The sequence below is a fragment of the Varroa jacobsoni genome, unplaced genomic scaffold, assembly GCF_002532875.2.
Source record: "Varroa jacobsoni isolate VJ856 unplaced genomic scaffold, vjacob_1.0 scaffold_732, whole genome shotgun sequence".
Classification (NCBI taxonomy): domain Eukaryota; kingdom Metazoa; phylum Arthropoda; class Arachnida; order Mesostigmata; family Varroidae; genus Varroa; species Varroa jacobsoni.
Genome location: NW_019213634.1, coordinates 143,119 through 157,145, shown reverse-complemented (window position 1 = coordinate 157,145; position 14,027 = coordinate 143,119). Strand labels below are relative to the sequence as shown.

Sequence of the window (14,027 nt, the reverse complement as noted above, 5' to 3'; positions counted from 1 at the left end):
TGTTCCTCTCCGATTTCTTTTTCTAGAAAGTGTTACCAGTCATTGCTGTAAACAGGCAAAACCACGAAGGGAGCGAGCGATTTTCGTCATCGTTATTGTTATGTGGTCGTCGTCAACCGTGAAAACTTACGACGACGTAGAAACAGCTGATCTGATCTGATCCAATCGCCCCAGGGAATGCCCAGAGTCGTTGATCGGAAAAAACAATAAACCTCTTTCTGCTGCTGCTGCTGCTACTACTGTCTGCTGGTAACCTTGGCTTTACGTTAGACGATACACGAAACGGGGGCCAAGACAACAAGCAAACTCAACAGCGCTCACAGTTCCGAGAAAAGCCGTGATGAATGGAAGGACGCTTCAGAAAAAGACACAGTAGCAACCGGCAGCGGCGGTCTACTTCTACGACGAATAAAAATTCGGAAAGTGTAACACATATCGCTGGCTGGTTCGCAGCGGTCCGCCAGTTCATCTATGGCAGAAACCAGCTGAGTTAAGCAGCCGACCACCGCCGCTGCCATCGCTATCCCCAGGTGAGCAATAGAAACACGATAGCGACACTGCGTAACCACTTCCACGACGGTAAAGACGACGGGCGTCAGTGATACAGTTGCTGCTGGCTGCTACAGGGCATTTTTGTTTCGAAACATCTAATTGTGACTGTGACATTTAATGCTGCTGCTGCTGCTGCTGCCGTCGCCGCCAGTGCTGAGCAGACATTGGAAAATTAATCAGCAATCCAATCTCGAACTGGTGGTGGTACATAGTAGTCATCGTCCCTGTCATACTATGGCATAACAAGCTAAAGGTGATTATAGGCTGAGGTCATTAGTTGACGTCGCGTGGCTCCGCAGTTGCCGTCGTTTTTGCCGCTGTTGCGGGGATTACCAGAATTGCTGGTGTTCACCGTGCCCGTTGGTATTTGTCGTGCTAGTGATGACAACAGTGTAAAGTCCTGCAACAAACTAGGCACGACGACATCGAGCGAGTGGATGACAGCAGAATCGAATTTAGCTCAACTAGAAGTTCTGTGTCGATCGGCGATTTGCGTTAGTGCTCATATCTGTTTGCGTCTTCTCCTTCGTGTCGTCGTTGTCGCTTCTGCGTCGGAAAAGAGGGAAACGCGGTGAGGGGTAGCACAGAAGTGCCTAGGAAGCTCCGGCAGCGCAACTCAGTGTCTGTCGTGTTTGACTGGTCGTCACATCGTTGTCATCTACGTTGTTTGTCTGTGTTGTCATCTCGCACAGCGCCTTTATCGCCCTGCCTGTCATCATCATCAGTGTCTCAGCTGCAGTATGCACCGCCTGCTTGGGGCATGACGGGCCGTGCGTGCACCACGATTCTCCCGCTCTTTTGCTTGCTCTCTCCCGCAGGTGCTGGATATCGCTGGATGCTTCGTTTAGCGGCCAGCGCCCAAAGTGGAATTTCAGCCACGATTAAAAGAGAGCAGCGTCACCAAACGCTGACTGTGCAGTCTTCAGGTGAGTTCGGTGCTGTATTTGTCAGCCCCTATTCAGTTTCCGAAATTGTTTAGTTTTCATCGTGCTGATTTTTACCTGTTGGTACTAGCACTAGTCTTGAGATTGTTTGCGTGTCAACAAGCCCAAAAGTTTGAAAAAAAAAAGTGTCAGCTTCGGCACTGAATCGTCGGTGTTTTAGCCTCACTGCTAATCTGTACGATAACTTTTCATTTTGTGCGCTGCCTTATTGGATGGAACGGATTACAATCGGACTGGCGGAATTTCAGTTAAGTAAATGCTGTGTTACACGGTGCGCAGTGATTTATTAATTGCAATTTAGTGTTTGTGTGCGTGTGTGTGTGTTGTGAGCTGAAACTGTGGGCAACTTTTCTTGTTGAAACTAGCACTTGTTGTCTATCGAGACATTATGTATAGACTTCACTAATAGTATTCTATCATTATTGCCGTCTCGCTCTTCGCGCACTATATATCGGCATCGTCTATCCGCAATCCAGAAGGAAGCACCGTGTCCTTTTCTATTGGCGGTGGCTCGTTATAGAGTAGCTGTAGTGGAGACGGTCGATCTGCTGGAGCACTTTTTGCTTTTAGCTTGGTACAGGGCGAGTTGCGTTGTGCACGGTCAGTGGTCGAACTCAAGTTGCAACTTTTCAGTGCTCACTGGTTGTAGCTATTGCTTCTAGCGTCAACTGCTCTAGCATGTTACCCGTCGGCAGACAAAATACAAAACTTTAACCATTGTTGACGTCATCACTGGCAGCAGCAGCAGCAGCAGCAGCAGCAGCAGCAGCAGACTCTGTTTGCTGCTGCAAAGAGCAATATCCAGTGTAAATCGGTCGATCTGTCCGTCTGTCCATCCATCAGTCAGTTAGTGAGGTCGGCCGGCGGGCGGGCGGTCGGTCGGTCGGTCACCAACAACGACAGTCTCAACAACGCCGCGGTCGTCGAGAAAAAGGAAAACACTACTAAAACGAAACAGGAATCAAACGCTACCTAGCTAACTAAGATGGCTTTCATGGAGGGAGGAGGCTGTTTCAAAAACCACAGTATCTTCGTTAACTTCAATCAGGACTTCACGTAAGTATGGACCCATATTATTGTCGTCGTCACTCTGGCACGTTCATCTGCATCAGTAACGAGATTTTTCTTTTCTCCATTAGAGTCTATACCACCAGCCTTAGCTGCCAAGTGTTTTCCTTATAATATATTGTCCTTTTAGTGTCCGCTGGTGCAGTAACTGGTCGCGTGAAAGTGTAAATAACTATGAATGTTTGCTACGAATATCCGATAAAAACAGGGAACATGGATGAACTATAACATAGTGACAAATTATAGCAGCATTTTTTTTTTTTTTAATAAGTGCGAGTTGATACAGATCCGTGTATTAGAAAAGAAAGAACACTACAACGAATAATGTACCTGTGAACTCTTGGCGTCCATCTTGCCGATAAATAATACTCCACCTAATAACGGGTCGTCGACTTAGCGATATAAAAACGAGCCAAAGATGGAAAGCTGTGTTGTACTCGAATTATGGCATCCGATCAGGTTGTCACAGCGTAAGCACAGCCGTCCGTTGCTCAGCGTATTCGTTCATGATTGGTAGCTTACCATTGTCAATAGAATTTAGCAAACGGATGACGGAATTTGATTCAGTACAAAAAAGTAACTAAAAAAAAAATATGGTTTTTGATTAAATTGTTCTTCGTGGGTGTGTAGGGTTGAGTAAGGGGTAGTATGCGCGAACGTCAGCCGAAAAGCGCCCGCTGTGCGTTCATCAAGACGCGGTGGTTGTGTTATAAAAACCAGGTTGAAGTGCACTTTTTGCCTAATGTCGACGGATGGGCAGGTGGATGTAGAATAGAGAAGATGCTTAGTAGTAGAGAGCTGTTCTCTATTGTCGTATACATCCGTGAAAACCAAAATAGAGCCCTGCCCGGGTTTGAACCTGTACGAAAAGACACTTCTTTCTTGCTGTGCCTGAGATATTTATCGTATGGACTTTAGGAAATAAAGAACCTTTACATAGAGTTAATTATATGTTTCATTTATTTATTTTACTGACACAGGTCTTTAGCTGTCGGTACGAATAAGGGCTATCGACTCTTTGCACTAAATAGCGTTGATCGACTGGAAAAGATCCATCAATCGGCAGACTGCGAGGATGTAGCTCTCGTGGAGCGGCTCTTCAGTTCGAGCCTCGTTGCAGTGGTCTCATTGCCAAGCTCTCGAAAACTCAAGGTTTATATATGAAATTGAACAAATTTATCTCTTGTTCATACATTGTGCGAATGTGAATATAGCATAAATCTTCAAGAGCTCACGTTTGATGCTGTTGATAAACATATTTTTGAGAGTATGAGACAGTCAACAAGGCTGGTAACAGACTTTTAGTATTGAGTAAATAAGAAGTCGTATTAAATGTATAAAACGCACATTTGCTTAACAATAACGTTTGAATGTTGCCTGTAACTCTTCTGTATTCTTACTTCCTTCAGGTGTGCCACTTTAAGAAAGGAACAGAGATTACAAGTTTTTCCTACGCCAACACCATCCTTGCTGTCAAACTTAATCGATCGGTGGGTTCTTATTCCTTATATGGGTCATAATTTGTCCCAACTCTATGACCCAACTATGGAATGTCGCTAGTTCTGGTAATGAGGTGTTTCCATTGCCCAGTTGCAAAAAATGCTGAGTTAAACCACGAAATCATTACATGTGTACAGTTACTAAGTGCGGTATCCAATTGAACGTTGGGTGTTGACTATGTGTGGGACGATATATGTATGATTGCTTAACTCATCGATACCATCAATCTCTTTACAGCACTAGTTGGTGTAAGGAGGTTTTCTAATAACATTACAATGCAGGCAATTCATATATTCTTATCTGAGCGGTTCTTTCGTTGGAGTTTTGTTTTAGCGAGTGGTAGTTTGCTTGGAAGAGTCACTCTACATCCATAATATTCGTGACATGAAAGTGCTGCATACAATTAGAGACACACCAGCTAATCCAAAGGGGGTTTGCGCACTCTCCAGCAACACCGAGAAAGGTAAGTTTCGTTGGGCCAATACGACATTATCCTGTTTTACGTGACCACGTTCGTTCAAGATGTGAATCTGATTTTTAGAGCTTTTTCTTTTTAAGAGACGAAGATTGTCGCGAAGCACAAGTGTTCGTTTCAGGGAAAAGTTTTAAAAGCTTTTATTTAGAAATAATGTTTCCAAACCTAACACTGTGATAAAAATATTGACTTGTTATAATGTTAAACCTATTGGTATGCAGGTGTGACGTACTTAGCTTATCCGGGTAGCACGTCTATGGGGGAGATCCAAATCTTTGACACAGAAAACATCTGCGCCAAGATTATGATCCCCGCCCACAACTCACCTTTGGCGGCCCTCGCTTTCAACGCAAATGGTGCGGCAGTTAAGCTAATGTACTTGATACTTATTCTTTATTTAATTCATATAGTTTGGCGAATAAAGCTATTTTCTGAACTTCTTATAGACTGAATTCTGTAGCTCTTGTCGTGTGACTTTCAATATTTGCTTTATTACTGTGTTCTAAATTATAGGCAGTCTTCTCGCCTCAGCATCAGAGAAGGGTACGGTAATCCGAGTGTTTTCCGTAAACGATGGCAGCCGAATCTACGAACTCCGTCGAGGTCTCAAGCGATGTGCTACAATTTATTCGCTTGCCTTCAATGTCGAATCTACACTACTGGCGTGCGCCAGTAACTTTGAGGTAGGTAGTAATCGGAGCGAATTGTAGCGCGCTTTGTGAAGAATTCATGACAAATCCATTTCACTATATAGTAACAGAGATGATTTTGCGAAAATGTTTTATCGATTCTTATAGAACTTTAAATATTATTTTGTCATAGAAAATAAGCGACATACATAAATAGTGAAATAGAGCTTATTGAAATTTCAGTACTAGTTCGAGAAACTTTAACAATTGCTATGGGAGCCTTCATATATAGACATAATAAAATTCAGCTGTAGCATAATCTCTTTTAGCTGTTACAGAAAAGCAAACTTAGACGATCAAAATTGCTTTTATCGGCGACTTGAATATAGTTTCCGATAGTATATAACTTGTTTATTAACGCCTTACAGACCGTGCACATATTTAAACTGGATGAGAACAGCGCAAGTGGTGGTTCAAGTGGTGCGGCGGGCACACCTCAGGCTACTGTTGGAAGCCTATCCGATGCCGATGTTGGCGGTGGCTGGATGAACTTCGTGGGCAAAGCAATCCTATCAGGCAGCTCAAGTCTACTTCCAGCTGCTATGTCGGATGTGTTTGCTCAAGGCCGATCGTTCGCTACGGCACGGCTGTCGTTGACCGGTATACCCTGTGTAGTAGCTTTAACAACAGTCGAGCGCCAGTGTCGCTTACTGATCGCCTCTACTGCTGGCTACTTGTATGTGTACAACGTCAACACGGAACATGGCGGCGAGTGCACCTTCTTACGTCAGCATAACCTTATCGACGACTCGCAGGCCACGGGCGTGGTAACAACCTGCGGCGGTGCAACCTCACCAGGCAGTGCCGCACCAACGTCAACAACCGCGGCCAGTGGAACCGCTCCGGCCATTGCCGGTGGAGGTACGTCTCGTGGCCCTTCCGAGCCTAGCTTCAAGCGAGACTCAGATCAGCTAGAGCAACAGCAGCACGAGCAGCCACAATGTAGTTCTGATCCGTCTGTCGCTTCAGAACGGATAGTCGCAGATAATGGGGTAGCAATAGCAATGAGCTACGCGAAAGCCGTTGCTGGTTATCCGCCTACCTTAAAAAGTGTCAAAGATAGCGTAATTGATGGTGATGTTGATCAGGCCTACGACGCTCAATTACCGCTCATGCAACAGTGTCATCACTAACGATTCCGGCAAACATAAACAAACAAACAGAACGAAGCGAAGCAAAGCACAAAGCCTTATTACCACAGTGAGACTATCGAATGAGAGATTTCTATGTGATGAAAAGTTTTAAACATACTGCTATAAACTCTTAATTATCTGCGGCGCCGTCCTTTTGCCCGTCCTTTTGCCCGTTCTTTTACATGGCTCGAAAGCGTGTAGTAGAAATATGTCGCCGCTTTATTGGTCAAAGCCTTTCGACGATCGTGCAAAGCAGTTTTTTTCTTCTTACAACGAAGCTTAATAATCAAAACATACTAATGTAAAGTCTAACCCATGGAAATCTGTGCTTTTATGCAAGTGAGGTAATTTGCCTGTCCAAGCAGTGCCATCTGTTAAGCTCCGGGTCGAAACGTTAACAATCAGCCCATAGATACGTTTTGAAGATATGAGTTTGGCTTCAGCGTGGAATCAAATCGCGCATCATCTACCAAAACATTTTTGTGCCACCTTGGTCTGTTGCGTTGCTGTTATGTATTGCACACACCTATTCTACTATTTTGTTAGTACCGTTATTAATATTCGTAGATATTTCATTTGAGCTTATTTCTCTCGTATTTCGATAGATGTGCTTCAACTGATGACGATCCCGGAGTAATATTACGGTATAAAACTCTCTACGTATTATCTCATTGGCGCTTTGTGAACGTAAATGCTGGAGTTCTATTCGTTTATTCGAGTGCGGCAAACTTAAGTCGAGAGTCTTATTAATTAATGTTATTTAACGTTGGATTTCACAAACGTTGATTCGCTATATAGGCCAAGGATGATTCACGGCCTTTTCGGTCTTTATGTTGACTGCAGCAGGTGAAAAAATATCGTACTATATTTATCTGCAATACATTTGTCATTTCAAGTTAAAAATAACAATATTAACATAACTTAAAAATGCCGTCTTAATGCTGCCTGAACAAATTGACTTTCGTAACAACTAGTCATTGCATATATTCATTTATACAGCCAAGCGTGGTCCGCAGGATAGCTGGAAGCATAATGGCTATTTGATAGTAACTAACCATGTGAAATATACGAAATTTCACCAAAAGTTAATAACAAACTGTTTTGTTTTCCCTATGTCACCAGACTATTCATTATTCCGTATACGTTTGTATGACAGGCTTTGTGTACGTATTTGCCATACAAAACGGGAATGTGTTTCCACAACTAAGTTTTGCCTTAAAGTTCACGTAGGTCAGTTTGCGCTCATCTTGATTGTTGTTTGCTTGTTGTTTGTTTATTGAAATCTCTCTTCACGTCTTAGAGGAACTGCAATTCAAAACGCTTAAGTTTCTATCTTACTTGGCACACATGACTCTAAAGGAAACGCGTTCGTATTTAGAAAGCTTTTTTTTTTTCTTTTTATTAGCACCTAATTAAATGTCTAGCGTTGACATAATAGAAATACATTTATGATGGAGAAATACACGCAGCGGTGATCCACTATACGATTGTATAAAGTATTTACGAAATCACGCAGCCCTGCAGCAGTTCGTCGAGCCATAAGTGATGCATTTTCAAAAGAACCAGGTGCACCATATATATATATATATATATATATATATATATATATATATATATTCTACGCTAATGTGTATACAATTTAAAGGGTTTAATGAGGAACAGTTCGTATACCTTCCTTCTTACCTGATGTTTGTTCTTGAAAATATATAATTACGTCTATACTTAAATGCATGGCTAGTTCGGTGTCTGTTTAGACACTAACCTATTTTATCGTTCAGTGAAGTTGAAAAAATAAAAAGATAATATGCTTGGTATTATGATGTCGAACTACCATGAGAAACTTTTAAATATATCGCTCACCGCAGTCTGGATTGATGCTATCTTTGGCGACTTTTTCTTAGAATTTACAAAAGGTCTATAACAAACGATTTTATGCAGAAACTGTACAGCGTTTGCTGTGGTACTTCAGCACGGTTTTCCCCCACTGCAAGAAGGCCGTTTTTTTTTTTTTGTTTTTATCGAATCCGTCTACTAAAGAAAGGTTTGTCTGAACTTCAATTTCAGGATTTATGGAGACGATACTGCGTGCCGTATTTGGGCAAGAGTTTTCAAGTAGCGGATCATCGCGCTATTGAATATACAGTCATATATAAATATGTAAATTAAATATTGACTTTAGTGAGAAACGCATCTTATTTTGCCCTTAAGTGGCATTCAGAACCGACGGAAGGGAATATACGCCCGAACGACAAATATGACTTAATAAAGGCTTCTATTATATTATGCGAAATTTGACTGTCAATGTTAGTTCCCGCAATAGAAACCCAGAAAGGAGTTGTATCGGCAGGTGTACTGTGGCTATAAAGAATGACAAATGTCATTAAGTTGATTTAGAAGAAAGCAAATGGCAGATAGCTACAGGTACTTATTTTCGAAATCTTAGAGAGACTTTGTGTACAGAGTTTTTGATTATATGCCTTGTTTTAGAACATCAGTTTGGTTCCTAATGAACGTTACGTTTTGGTAACAATTTTACTTGAAATCATCGAACGTATGTTGCAATGAGTTCCTGGCTTATGTCTATTTTGAGCTAGTTTGATCCAATGTTTAACAGAGTTTGCACGTGGGAAAATTTCTGAGCCTTAATTGTCAGCATTTGTGGTACAGCAGTACAACGCATTAATGCTTGACGAGATAAATTATAGATATGAGAAAGGACTAATACAAGGGGGCATTGTCTTATCAAAATTTTGATGGCTTTTGCATCAATTTAATCCTTGATGGATGCTGCTTTAAACAAGAGAGTCCGGATGTGAATAGTTAAACAATGTCCGTTTCAAACACAAAAAATTTACATCTCTAGAATTCGATATCTGAAGGGTTGCCGAGTATGGCATGAGTTTTACGCTTTCCGACTTCTCTGATTTTTTCTATATAGCGTATGACATACCGACATTTTGTTCTCAATTTGGAAATATAACTGGAAGGTTCATGTCAGTTCAATTGGTTGTACGTTATAAAATAAGCAATAGTAATATTCACATATCAACTATACTCTGCGATGCTTCCTGGTACAGTTTGGAATCACACCTGTTAAGTTGGATACATCCAAAAAACTGAAATCTGAGAGGGTTTTTCATCCAGCTTTTCAAACAGTTCTTTAATAACTTTAGGGCAGCTTTCAAGACCAACAGTCCATTCCGTTGATGTCTGGCTAAAGTACCGCAGTAAGACGTCGAAATGGCATAAATCAATGCCAAATCGTAAAACTCCTTGATTCTAAAATTCGTCAATGTATTAGAGAATCAAGTTTTAATCAAATTCTTTCGCGCGTTCGGTACTTGACGTGAGCAATACGTGCTGTAAATCTTAGTGGCCAGTCACTGAAGGGAGCTCTGGAGATAACCAAATACACGAAAATACGTCGTATTTGTATATATCAGTAACTGTACGTTCCTGGGTTCCTTATGAAATCCTTCGTTCGGTCGAATTTCTTAACAACAATAATCTGCCTTGAATGTGTGCCCTACTCGATAAGAAATATTACGCACCACGCCAATGGCATGTTTATCGCGCTGCACTACGTAACCAAATCTGGTTGAAATTAAAATAGTGACGCCGTTGACTCCCTTTTTGTTGTATTTGCACTGTGCCTATGTATTTCAGAGCAACTCGAAGACACCACAAAGGAACCACGTTCTCCTTTTAGAAGTCTGCGTCTCCATGATGAGTCCGAGTTTCCACCAATGAATCCCGGTCTGGAATAGAAGTCCGCCGTCGAAAAGGGTTCTGCATCCCGAAGTCCAGTTGAGTATCCAATTGAGTCCAATCCCTGGACTAGCCTAAAAGAGGCTTCAGAGTGCGACGCAGAATCTGCAGAAGTGGACCAAGTAACAGGCGATCTAAAGATCGAAACAAACTTGTGGGAACCAGATCGAGTTCAGCAGATAAAAAGCGGTAATTAATAGCATAATTGACTTATTCTTGTTCGCGGACAGGTTGGCGGCCATAGCACGATCACGAAGCAGTTTATGTGGTGGCCGCAGTGACAATAGCGGCGGCAACGATGAAAGACTTCTGATCGTCCCAACGTTTTTGAAGGGCTTTTTTGTGAAGGATCGCAAACGAAAAAGTATGAGCGGTCAGTCTGAAGTCAGCTGAATCGCTGCAACGTTTAATGAGGTATTCAACTGACGTCAGAGCAAGACCAAAAAAAACAGCAGTAGACTGGCGGAAGCGGGAACAAAGCAGGCAAGAAGAAACGGACAGAGGCACAGCGGAATGAAGGCCTCGGGGTGGATGTGTGACTTGTTAGAAGTTCTGTTTGAAGTGCTGCGTCGCGTTTTGTGGAGGTGTTCAAACGAAGGCGTGGTACGATTATGAAGCAAGTTCATGTAAGCAGGAAATCGTGTTGCATATGGATTTGCGTTGAAAGAAAGCCAGGCTACTGGGTCGTTTTCTATCTGGTACTATTTAATCGGTGAAAATGGTTGAAGTGCGTTGACTTCTAGTGACATAGAAAAAAAATTTCCCCAATGGCGGTGATATTAATCCTAAATAACGGTAGGATACACTAATGATTTTAATTTTTTATGTAAAAAAAAAAAGGAAAATGACATGCGATGGCAGAAAAATGGAGCAGACGCAATAAATTTCAACAGAAGATGAGAACCGACATTTCCGTAAGCAGAAATTGAGTGCCGGAAGGGTATGGAAGATAAATATGGGAATTTTTGTATTTTTGGGTGCACGTACGTACTTTAAGAACAGCCTCTGTTTTTACTTCAATAAGATAATTATTTTTTTGATCGGAAGAGTACCCGTGTGACGCACGTGTATTCTCTATATAATATAACTCTAGAAAAGTCGACCTGGCAAACCATCCTTTGGACGGATCAATTTGAAGAAATAAGATTGAACTACCGAAAGTGTTTTTAAACAGAAATATGCACCCACAAATAATCATAACTAGCTACGCACAGAAAGATACACTCCTGCACATATACTTAGTCACACATAGACGCCAAAAATTCACACTATAAAAAAGTATCTGAAATTTAATTATGATACGATTTGGAGAACCACTCCACGATCATCATGCTGCCGCAACTACATACCACCTTACCGAAATGTTGTACATTATTACACTATCAATAAGTATTATGGATATGCTGATATTTAACATTGATCATCATCGTCCAGCGTGATAAAGCGCGGCGCGCGATTTGTGCCGGAATACGAAAAAGGAACGCCACCACGCTGTAATTGAGGAACGACGCCACGGAAAGACGTTAATACAGATGCACTGACACGTAATATTGGCGTCTATCTTGAACTTTAGCTAGATTCAAGTGCTGATATGTCGTACATTCTCCATCTGTAGAAAACTACGAGCTATAGGAATATCACGTTTATTCTCATTAATTTAGTCTATTAGTTAGGATCATGAGTTGATTGGCAATTATTTTTCCGGTAAGTATAAACATTATAGTTTTGCTTATGTAGCTTGTTCTTAGGTCTGTGCTTTGGTATTTGGACTGAAAAGAGGGATACGGCAGTGGATGCAAATGCTGCTTTTGGGTTAGACTTTTCTGCGTAAACGTAATCTGTAAAGGTTATGTTTAAACATTGAAGAGTAGTAGCTGAGGCAGGATATAGTTGTTGTGTAGCATTAAATTGTAACGAACATTATTTGCATTATATTTAATAATAACGATTGTTACCTGCTCGAAGCGTTAGTAGGTATAATTTAGTTTATGGCTTATCATATCTAGTGCACGGCACCATAACTTCGTTCGAAGTGGCAGTTCAGGCAGAAATTTGTGCCGTTGTTGGCATTCGTAAAAGTTCATTTCATTAGTCATCAATGCTTTAGCTATCAAACAGGGTTTGGCGCAGGACGACTGAAGTTAGTTAGCCGTTACGATTCTTCCTTTTCGCACTTCAGCAAGGCGTCATCTATGTCCTGAGTAAGAGGTTATTTGATCAAGTAAAAATCGTTCCGATAAATGGTCATTTCACGACTCTTCGCATAATTCTCAATTGATAGTTTTGCGTCTTCTTTTTCAAACGCTGCTTCATAACAGTTGTCAAACTGACTGATTTTGATTTTCCCAATTATTAACTAGAACTAGAATATAATAAACTACACGACCCGCAAATATCAGATGAGGATGCGTCGCTAGATAATGGCGTAAGAATGGTTTATTGAACGCAGAAAACCTACAAATACTGATAACAAAACACGTTTAAAACTAGAGGTAGCCTTCTCTCTGTAATCTAACTGCCTCCAGCTCCCTCAAATGATGTTTGTTTATACTGATAATGATGATGCTAGTGATGAGATTATGGTATGGCAAGGAAGATTAGGGGGCCGCTACCGTTCGTAGGGGCGCGGCCGATGGCAGCGTAGCTATCTTAGCGCTCGAACATTTGTCGGAGATGTGTGTGCTTATAAACTTGAAATACATCGAGAGTATCATAAAACAAACACAAGTGATGATTATATAATGTAAAAAGACTGAATGAACGCGAACAACGTACCATAGAAAGCAGGACCACTTCACCATTGTTGAGTAGATAACCAATGTTATCAAATAATAATAATAAATATATTGTATATGGTAACTTGTTTGTGTGCTGCTTTACGGCCAGATCTGCAAAAGACTTTCTCTAATTGCATAGCTCTGATCTTTGTTTTTTCTTAATTAATCGTTGTATGTGTTCGATTACATATTAAACAGGATATAAGGATTATGAGTGGCAAAAGTCTAGACACTCGTCAGAGTAGACTTGCCCTAATAATAGGAAGGCTTTAGATACCATGTATTTATCGTGTTGTTGGCTGCTCTAGCCCTAATATATATACGCGAAACTTAATTTATACACTAACGTGCCAAATATACTATAACTCTATGTTGTCGTTACGGCAAATGACAACTGCTAAACTAATATTTAAAAACGGTCTCAGTAAAAAAAAATTGAAAATGAAAGAGCTGTGGAAGTTCGCGAGCCCCATTATCGCTCCCTGTTCTTTAGGCTCATAGAACAAATTGTTACGACTTGGCCCTTGTGTCCACATTTAAAATAGACGGCAGTACGTTTGCTGATCCAAAATACACTTCCGGTATTCTATTACGATCCCAGCTCTTACTTACGTGGTTATTCTAACGCCTAAGTTAGGACCAGTTATGTATATTGCCATAATTGCTTTGTGACGACGCTTAAAGCTGTTTGCAGTTTGTCTAGGAAGATGTGTTCAGTGCCACGTTGCTGAATCGTGTCTTATACCCCACCTCTGATGCGAACTATTCAGACATAACACAAGCTTTGCGTATGCACAAATGAGTAAATTGTCGCCAATGGGCTAAAAATTATTGCTGAACGTTTATAAAATAGATTGTGTCTCAAAAAGTAGAACATTCGTATTTAGTAAAAGTGTACATGAACTCGTTCAGCTTTATTAATGGAGAAAAATGCTGTACAACATAGATGTTAACACAAGCAGTAATAACCATTATGGTAAACGTGTTCACATAATCTTAACGAGTGAGAAAGAGTTACTGAGGTAAACACCATAAATTGCTTTAAACGTCAAGTAACAAAAGCAAACAAAGCGTGTGCGATAGCCACACACAGAAAAAAGCGTCTTTTGAGATTGTAGAAC

The 14,027-nt window shown here is 41.1% G+C and overlaps 1 protein-coding gene across 9 annotated transcripts; it reads left to right on the top strand.

Moving 5' to 3' along the window:
* The first annotated feature begins 396 nt into the window (after positions 1-396).
* Atg18a (Autophagy-related 18a) lies at positions 397-12,988 on the top strand. 9 transcript variants are annotated; one of them, XM_022837859.2, is made up of 9 exons: positions 614-2,552; positions 3,545-3,716; positions 3,974-4,054; positions 4,398-4,527; positions 4,761-4,895; positions 5,053-5,222; positions 5,597-6,089; positions 10,028-10,167; positions 10,360-12,988. In XM_022837859.2, the coding sequence occupies exons 1-8, from the start codon at positions 2,482-2,484 to the stop codon at positions 10,126-10,128; spliced, it is 1,353 nt and encodes a 450-aa protein (XP_022693594.1). In that variant the 5' UTR covers positions 614-2,481; the 3' UTR covers positions 10,129-10,167; positions 10,360-12,988. The 9 variants fall into 9 exon arrangements, with proteins under 9 accessions (XP_022693592.1, XP_022693591.1, XP_022693588.1 ...); XM_022837857.2 differs by lacking the exons at positions 10,028-10,167; positions 10,360-12,988 and adding an exon at positions 397-530 and having other exon boundaries at positions 2,340-2,552; positions 5,597-7,474; XM_022837856.2 differs by lacking the exons at positions 10,028-10,167; positions 10,360-12,988 and having other exon boundaries at positions 613-1,478; positions 2,239-2,552; positions 5,597-7,474.
* Positions 12,989-14,027: the final 1,039 nt, after the last annotated feature.

Coding starts and splice junctions, on each gene's coding strand:
- Atg18a (XM_022837857.2), top strand. CDS start 2,482: ATGGCTTTCATGGAGGGAGGAGGCTGTTTCAAAAACCACAGTATCTTC. Junction 2,553..3,544: donor AACTTCAATCAGGACTTCAC/GTAAGTATGGAC, acceptor TTACTGACACAG/GTCTTTAGCTGTCGGTACGA. Junction 3,717..3,973: donor CAAGCTCTCGAAAACTCAAG/GTTTATATATGA, acceptor TACTTCCTTCAG/GTGTGCCACTTTAAGAAAGG.